This window comes from Phoca vitulina, unplaced genomic scaffold (assembly GCF_004348235.1).
Source record: "Phoca vitulina isolate PV1807 unplaced genomic scaffold, GSC_HSeal_1.0 scaffold81, whole genome shotgun sequence".
Classification (NCBI taxonomy): domain Eukaryota; kingdom Metazoa; phylum Chordata; class Mammalia; order Carnivora; family Phocidae; genus Phoca; species Phoca vitulina.
The window spans coordinates 4,793,209-4,801,657 of record NW_022589784.1 but is presented as its reverse complement, the minus strand read 5'-3'; the positions used below and the strand labels follow the sequence as shown (position 1 = coordinate 4,801,657).

Here is an 8,449-nt window from a genome sequence, read left to right as displayed (position 1 = left end):
AATAATAATAATATCTTAAGAGAATGATGATGTAAGACAGAAAAAAAGCTAGCAATGGGGAATTTGCTCGATGACGACTTTTTTTTTTTTTAATCATCATAGTCATTCAGACCATGTTGGTCACCTGACAAGGGTAGGTGAAGGGAACTCCAGGCTCCCCTTGCCCTAAAAAACATGCTCACCTGCATAGCGAACTTCTACACATACTTCAAAGCCCAGCTGAAATATCCCCCTCTCAGAAATCCTCCCTGACCCTCCAAGCAGCAGGGTTCTTCACTGAGAAGACAATCCATGGGGCCCGGAGCCTCGGTGCTGGACTCTGTCCCCCAGCCTGACCCCAGCATGGATGAAGGACTCTTGCTACCAGAATAGAGACGGATTCGTAGGAAGGGTTTGGTTAATAAATGCATGGCCCAAAGTGGACTGGGGGTCAGGCCCAGATACCTGGGGTGGGGGGCTCTCTGGCCCTCAGTGTTCCTCCAGCACAGAGTAGGTGCAACAGGGAAAGGTTCACCAGCTGGCCTTGACCCTGAGGGAGGCCATGGCAAAGGGAAGGTGTGTTCATGTTGCAGGAGGACATGCCCTTGGGTTAGTTACCTCAGGACACGCTGGCCCCAGGGATTGAAAAACTTAGGAAATAGTATTGAGAAATCTGGGGCAGCTCCAGGGAGGGGAAGGCGACCGGAGCCGTGGGCTGGGCTGAGGTGGACGGGGAGGAGGGGGGGGCGGCGGGGGGAGGCAGGAGCCGGATAAAAGGCAGCCTCCAACAGCCTCCGCTCATTCCCTCCCAACCCTCTCCCTCCATCCCTCAGTCCCTCGGTCCCTCCACTGCCCCTGCACCATGGGGCCTGCCTCAGGCCCCAGCCTGCTGCTGCTGCTGGCCCACCTCCCCCTCCTGCTGGGGGAGCCCCTGTGAGTGGTCACGACCCCTTCCCCAACACGGTTGCTTCTGAGGTTGGAGTGGGTGCTTGTGGGGTCAGGTCTCAGGAGAATTCAGGGTGCATTTGGGTGCCTGTGGAGGCAGGGGCTAGTGGGTTGGGCTGTTAATGAATTCGGGCTGCCTGTGAGTTCAAGAGTTCATGAGTTGGGTGTTTGTGGAATTCAGGGTTGTGATGGGGGGGGTGTTTCTCCAACCAGGGGTCTGCGGGTTTAGGGTGCATAGGGTGTGCTGTTCAGTGATTCTGCCGCGGTAGTGAAGGCCTCGAGATCTGACCGCATGGGGATTTGGGATTTTCCCGACGTGTGGGTGAGGGTTGGGATGCTGGGTCCCTAGAACAGCATCCCCTGCCCCCACCTGCTCCTGCAGGTTCTCCATGATCACCCCCAACATCCTGCGGCTGGGGAACCAGGAGACTGTGGTGCTGGAGGCCCACGACCTGAAAGAGAAGGTTGAAGTCGTGGTCACCGTCCACGACTTCCCGGCCAAGAAGCAAGTGCTGTCCAACGAGAAAACAGACCTGACCAGCGCCAATGACTACATGAGCACCGTCACCATCAGGGTGGGTGCGCCTGCTGATGCCCCAGCCCTCTCTGGGCCCCTCCCACGTCGGAGCCCGCCCCTCTCTGAGACTCCTCCTTCAACTAGCCCCTCCTATCCTGAGCCCCTCTCCACTGTGAGGTCCTCTGAGCCCCCCGTCTGATTCCCCCTTCTTATCCCCCTCTCTGACCCCTACCGCCTCTCTAGCCCTTGGTCCCTCTCCGAGTAGCCATCCTCTCCCAACCTGGGCACACCAGGGAGACCAGGAGTGCTGGGCAGGTGCTACTGGTAGGAGGGGCAGGTGTGGGCCCCACCGAAGGCCTGGGGGCCAGATGTGGGCAAGGGGCCCAGAAGGAGACCCCTAATGATCCTCTGGTCCACCCCTAGATCCCGACCAACAAGGAGTTAATATCAGAGAGGGGAAAGAGTTTCGTGACTATCCAGGCGGCCTTTGGGGCCACCGTGGTAGAGAAGGTGGTGCTGATCAGCCCTCAGAGCGGGTACCTCTTCATCCAGACGGACAAGACCATCTACACCCCAGGATCCACAGGTAAGGGGCTGGGCAGCGGCTGGAGAGGGCCGGGGGCTGGGCTGCAGGGAGGGGCAGGGCCTTACCCACTGCCCCCTTTCTCTCCCACCACCTCCCAGTCCTCTATCGGATCTTCACCCTGGACCACAGCCTGCTGCCCGTGGGTCGGAGCGTTATCGTCATCATCCAGGTACCAGCCAGCCAGGGCCCCAGATACGCCCAGAGCAGAGACTCGGGGAGAGACAAAGAGATAGAGAGAGACAGAGAAAGAGACTCCAAAAAAGGCACACCTGAAGAGACCTAAAGGCAAAGAGATGTGTAGAGCCACAAACACAGAAAGAGTCCTGGAAACAGGGAAGAGATACAGGGATACCACGTGGATTCTGGCTCCAGATAAATCTCTGATTACTGCGTGACTCCAGAAAGGTCACTTCACCTTCCTGGGCCTCAGTTTTCTCATCTGAAGTTTGGGGTGACGGATAAAACCTATGTAGTTCATTCCGCCTCCTGCAGCCAGAGGGCGCCCGCGAGCACCCAACTCAGGTCCTGTCCTCCTCTGCCCAGAGCGCCCCAGGTGTTCCCACCTCCCTGGCGTAAAAGCCTAAGTCCTCCTGCGGTCCCCAAGGCCCAGCACGACCTGCCCTGTCCCCTCTCTGTCCTCCCCTCCTCTCTCTCTTCCCCTTACTCACTCGGTTTCAGCCACATGGGCCTCCTTGCTGTACCTCCAACTGCCATGCAGGACCTGCCCCAGGACCTTTGCACACGTTGTTCCCCTGTACCCAGAAAACCCTCTTCCTCCAAATACCCACACTGCTTGCCCCCTCACGTCCTTCAAGTCTTTGCTCAAATGTCACCAATGTCCCAATTTTATAGAGAAGCCTCCCTGAGCTTCCTATAAAATTGCCACCCCCTCCCCCTCCATGTACACCCACCACAATCTTTTCCCTTCTTGTCATCTCCTCTTGGCATCCTAACAGTTGGGTTTATTCATTTGCTAATTGCCCCCTCCCCCAACCTCCACAGAACCTAAATTCCACATGGGAAGGGATTTTTATCTGTTCGCTCAGGGCCTTATCTCCTGAACCCAGAAAGTGCTTGGCATATAGGGAGAAGGGAGGAAGGGGGGGAGGGAAAATGGGAGGAGGAAGTGAAGGCGGGAGGAAAGAGGTGGGTCTTTCTCAGAGAATCATCACGAGTATTTCTTGAAATCATGCAAAGGTAACAGGGACCAGGTTCTGACAGCCGTGAGCTGATTTTGGGGGTCAGTGGAATTTGTGGGGACCAGCCAACACACACGTCTAATGGCACAGCCTCGGCCCAGTTCCAGTCGAATGTCGCCTCGTACCAACAGGAATCCGTTATCCACAATTATCCCAATCTCCAAGAGGAGCCAGAAAGCCAGATGTTTACATGATGTCTCCTGACGTTTCATTATTGGCAACAAATGAAATAATGTGGATTTGGTCGAACCACATGTAATTGCTATCCTTGTAGGTCAAAGAGTCGAACATAGGCAGTCCTTTGTGGCTCAGCAACCACAAAATGCTTACCACAGAGTCCTGCCCAACGTAGGTGGTAAATGCTGGTTATTGTTAGTATTCAGACAGACACTGATGATAGTGAGCTCCGGCTTACATTAACCAGGTCCCAAGCCAGTGAAGTAGGGGCTCTATTTATCCCTTTTTCTAGATGGGCACATTGAGCACAGAGAGGTTAAGGAACTTGCCTAAGGTCACACAGCTCATAAATGGCAAAGCGGAGATTTGAATCCAGGCCGACTGACCCAAGTCCACGTTCAAAACCAGTAGTCGTGACACACAGAGAGTGGCCAGACACAGAGAGGGAGAGGAGAACCTAGGGGTTAAGCCTGATCTCTAAAGAGACACACCCTCCCTGTCTCCACAGACCCCCGACGGTGTTCCCATCAAGCGGGACTCCCTGTCTTCTCAAAACCAGGTTGGCATCTTGTCCCAGTCTTGGAACATCCCGGAGCTGGTCAAGTATGTCAGGCCCTCCTGGAGGGCGTTCCCTATCCCAAGGGAGGGCGTGGGGGCATGTGGGGCTCACTCGCCTGCCTTCCCCCACAGCATGGGGCAGTGGAAAATCGAGGTCCACTACGAAGATGCCCCGCAGCAGGTCTTCTCCACTGAGTTCGAGGTGAAGGAATATGGTAAGAGGAGGGAGTCCGGGTGGGGGCCCCCGTGGCGCCAGGCCCCAGTGCTGGTGCCCTACTGGTGCGTCTCTTCCCCCAGTGCTGCCCAGTTTTGAGGTCCAAGTGGAGCCTGAAGAGAAATTCTACTATATCGATGACCCAGAGGGCCTGGAGGTCACCATCACGGCCAGGTGAGGGGCTGGGAATGGGGCCAGGTGGTAGGATAGGTGAGGAAGGCAGGTGAGGGGGCAGGTGAGGGCCAGATGAGGATCAGGTGAGCAGCCAGGGGTGGAGCCGGGTGAGGGCCAGGTGAGGGGCTGGGTGAGGGACCAGATATGGACCAGGTAAGAACCAGGTGAGAACCAAGTGAGGGACCAGGGGCTCTGCGGGAGGAGTGAGTGGACGTTTGGAGGGAGGCGTGCCTTTCAGGAGAGGAGCACCTGAGACTCTCTTGCCTCTCAGGTTCTTGTACGGGAAGAATGTGGACGGAACAGCCTTCGTCATCTTTGGGATCCAGGATGGTGACCACAGGATTTCGCTGGCCCAGTCCCTCACCCGTATTACGGTGCTCTGCCCCTACGAGCCTCCTCCACTCTGAACTTCCGCGCTCCCCCACCCTCACCCCTCACCCCTCCCCCTTTCTGAGTCTCCTTTCCTCTTCCCAGATCGAAGATGGCACTGGGGAGGCCAAGCTGAGCCGAAAGGTCCTGCTGGACGGGGTGTACCCCTCCCAAGCAAATGCTTTGGTGGGGAAGTCCTTGTACGTGTCAGTCACTGTTGTCTTGCACTCAGGTGAGGCCTGGTCTGAGGGCAGAGGCCCAACTGAGGGGGGAGGCCCAGTCTGAGGGCAGAGGCCCAGAATGAGGGTGGAATCCAGTCTGAGAAGGGAGAGGAGAGGCCAAGTCTAAGAGAGGAGATCCAGATGAAAGTGATATCCAGCTTGACAAGGGAGGCCCAGTCTCAGCGGGGAGGCCCAGACTGAAGGTGGGATCCAGTCTGACAGAGGAGGCCCAGTCTGAGGGGGGAGATCCAGAATGAAGGTGGGATCCAGTCTGACAAAGGAGGCCCAGTCGGGGCGGGGGGGAGGCCCAGTATGAAGGTGGGATCCAGTCTGACAGAGGAGGCCCAGGCTGAGGGGGGAGACCCAGAATGAAGGTGGGATCCAGTCTGACAGAGGAGGCCCAGTCGGGGCGGTGGGAGACCTGGTATGAAGGTGGGGTCCAGGCTGGAGGGGTGGCCCAGGAACATGCCCTCATGGCTGGCCCCCTCAGGCAGCGACATGGTGGAGGCGGAGTGCAGCGGGATCCCCATCGTGACCTCCCCCTACCAGATCCACTTCACCAAGACACCCAAGTACTTCAAACCAGCCATGCCCTTTGACCTCATGGTGAGACCCAGGGTGGTCCTGCAATCCCCCATCTTGCTCCGGAGCACTGGCTATGTCTCTGGGTCCATCTACACCCCCTCCACCTGCCCCTGCACCCACAGGTGTTCGTGACAAACCCTGACGGCTCCCCAGCCCGCCACATCCCTGTGGAGATCACGGGCACCAAAGCACAGGCCTTAACCCAGGAAGATGGTGTGGCCAAGCTGACCATGAACACACCCAAGAACCCGCAGCCGCTGCTCATCACCGTGAGTCCTCACCCACCTGGGGCCCCATTCCAGAGAGCCCGGGAACTGTATTTACACAGAAGGACCCTGCCCGTTGCCCACAGCCATCCTGCCACCTGCAGAGTGGGGCCCTTTTATTTGCATAAAGGGATCATGTCGCTCATATAGAGATATTTTCATTCACACAGAGATGTTTTCATTTGCAGAGAGGAGTTCTCGTCTGCACTAGGGGTCCTTCCGGCTGCTTAGCTATCTTAGAAGGATCATTGTGATTATATTCAACCCACCTAGATAATCCAAAACAATCTCCCATCCTCTGATCCTTAATTTAATTCCATTTGCAAAGTCCCTCTTGCCACAGAAGCTACCGTATTCACAGGTCCCAGGAATGAGGACAAGGACATCTTTGGGGGGCCAGCATTCATCCCTCTTTCCTCGCGCAGGTAAGCACGAAGAAGGACGGTATCCCACAGTCTCGACAGGCCACCAGGAATATGGAGGCCCAACCCTACACCGCCATGGGCGAGGTCAAAAACTACCTGCATCTCTCCGTGCCTCGCTTGGAGCTCAAGCCAGGGGAAACCCTCAATGTCAATTTCCACCTGCGAGCAGACCGCAACCAGGAGCGGACCATCGCCTACTACACCTACTTGGTCCGTGGCTTCCTAAGATCCCAGGCACCCCCACACACACAACCCCCCCCCCCCCGCCAAGCTGCTTCTCCAGCACTTCCAAGCCCAGGTCGCCCCACTCCCTCCCACCTTGCTGATCCTTATACCAACTTGTTCCCCCCAGATCATGAACAAAGGGAAGATTTTGAAGGTGGGCCGCCAGAAGCGGGAACCTGGCCAGGACCTGGTCGTCATGCCTCTGACCATCACTACGGACTTCATTCCTTCCTTCCGCCTGGTGGCTTATTACACACTCGTTGACAGCAAGGGCCAGAGGGAGGTGGTGGCCGATTCCGTGTGGGTGGACGTCAAGGATTCCTGTATAGGCACGGTAAGCTTCCCAAGCCTTCCCCTGCACCCAGCTTGGGACTCCCCACTTGGCCAGTGCTTTCTCGGTCTCTGCCTCCCTCCAGCCTTCCGGGTGGGCTCTCCACGGGGGTCATAGCGTCTCTGCCTCTGTCTTCTCCTTTCCCAGCCCCTTCTCTCCGCCACCCCACACCCACACCCCCCCCTTGCTCCCCGGGCACCGCTCTGTTTCAGCCTCGGGGCGGGGCCTCTCTTGCTCCCCCGTTCTCTCTCTCCTGGCCTTCCTGCCTTCGCTCCCTCTGGCTTCAGCAGCACCACGGCTGCCCTCGGCTGACCGAGACCCGGCCCGGCAGCGCTGACCCCTCACTCCTGCCCCCCCCGTCCACCACCCCCCCCACAGCTGGTGGTGAAAGGTGGCAGGAAGGACGAGAGGCCACACCTGCCTGGACAGCAGATGATCCTCAAGATCCAGGGTGACCCGGGGGCCCGAGTGGGGCTCGTGGCGGTGGACAAGGGTGTGTTCGTGCTGAACAAGAAGAACAAGTTGACTCAGAGCAAGGTGCGCCCCCGGCCGCTACGGTCGGGTGGAAGGCAGCAGGGGCAAAGGGGTGGCGTTGGGGTGAGGTGGCCGTGGCGCTGCGGAGGGCACGGGAAGGGGGGGTCAGGCGTGGGCTGGAAGGAGGTCGGAGCGGACACAGGTGGGCTGGACGTTAAGGCTGCAGAAGGGAGTGCGGATGGACAAGCCCATGCTGGGGGTGGTCGTGGGCACGGCCGGGTCGCAGCTCTGAGACGGGTCTGGGGACGAGAACGGAGGGGCGGGTGGGCGCGTTGGCCGGGGGGTGGAGGCCGCGGCCGTGACCCCTTCGGGCCCCGCAGATCTGGAACGTGGTGGAGAAGGCAGACATCGGCTGCACGGCGGGCAGCGGGAAGGACTATGCCGGGGTCTTCACGGACGCGGGGCTGGCCTTCAAGACCAACAAAAACCTGCAGACGGCCCAGAGGACAGGTGAGCGCCGGGGAGGGCAGAGCGGAGGGCAGGGTTCTGGGGTCAGGCGGCCCCGGGTTCAAGTCCTGCCTCCGCCACCATCTAGCGAGTCACTGCTTTCTGAGCCTCAGTTTCCTCCTCTGTCAAATGGGAGCAACAAGTCCCCTCCCTCGTGGCTACTGAGAGGAGTACATCGAGGACTCATGGGCGGTGCTTAACCCATCCCGTTGCTGTCCGCCTGCCCCTCAGCTCTTGAGTGCCCCAAACCAGCCGCCCGGCGCCGCCGCTCCGTCCAGCTCATGGAGAAGAGGCTAGACAAAGGTGCGAGCCCTGCCCGCCCCCTGACCCCTGCCCACACGGGGCCCCAGCCAAGGAGGGAGGCGGGCAGGGCCTGGCCGTGGGGTCGGCCTCCCCGCGGGGCTGTCCCGAGTTCCTCCTGCTTCGAGGCCCCGGGCTGAGGGCATGACGTGGGGTCTGTGCCCCCCACAGAGGGCCAGTACCCGCTGGACGTGCGCAGGTGCTGCAAGGATGGCATGCGGGACAACCCCATGAAGTTCCCCTGCGAGCGCAGGGCCCAGTTCATCTTCCACGAGGAGAAGGAGCGGTGCGTGAAGGCCTTCCTCGACTGCTGCAACTACATCACCCAGCTGCGGCTCCAGCACAGCCGTGACGGGCCCCTGGGACTGGCCAGGAGTGAGTCTGCTGAGGGCGGCGG

The 8,449-nt window shown here is 59.0% G+C and overlaps 1 protein-coding gene across 1 annotated transcript in view; it reads left to right on the top strand.

The window, feature by feature from the left end:
• Positions 1 to 789: 789 nt before the first annotated feature.
• C3 (complement C3) overlaps positions 790 to 8,449 on the top strand; it is a 33,443-nt gene continuing 25,783 nt past the window's right edge. Inside the window, exons 1-17 of the mRNA XM_032394706.1 lie at positions 790 to 912; positions 1,307 to 1,499; positions 1,865 to 2,027; positions 2,126 to 2,196; positions 3,912 to 4,006; positions 4,094 to 4,176; positions 4,259 to 4,349; positions 4,621 to 4,723; positions 4,824 to 4,950; positions 5,430 to 5,545; positions 5,647 to 5,793; positions 6,216 to 6,425; positions 6,568 to 6,774; positions 7,150 to 7,308; positions 7,626 to 7,755; positions 7,984 to 8,055; positions 8,224 to 8,427. Of these exons, the coding sequence (XP_032250597.1) occupies positions 842 to 912; positions 1,307 to 1,499; positions 1,865 to 2,027; positions 2,126 to 2,196; positions 3,912 to 4,006; positions 4,094 to 4,176; positions 4,259 to 4,349; positions 4,621 to 4,723; positions 4,824 to 4,950; positions 5,430 to 5,545; positions 5,647 to 5,793; positions 6,216 to 6,425; positions 6,568 to 6,774; positions 7,150 to 7,308; positions 7,626 to 7,755; positions 7,984 to 8,055; positions 8,224 to 8,427 (2,242 nt within the window). The 5' untranslated portion in view covers positions 790 to 841. The remainder of the gene's footprint in view (positions 913 to 1,306; positions 1,500 to 1,864; positions 2,028 to 2,125; positions 2,197 to 3,911; positions 4,007 to 4,093; positions 4,177 to 4,258; positions 4,350 to 4,620; positions 4,724 to 4,823; positions 4,951 to 5,429; positions 5,546 to 5,646; positions 5,794 to 6,215; positions 6,426 to 6,567; positions 6,775 to 7,149; positions 7,309 to 7,625; positions 7,756 to 7,983; positions 8,056 to 8,223; positions 8,428 to 8,449) is intronic.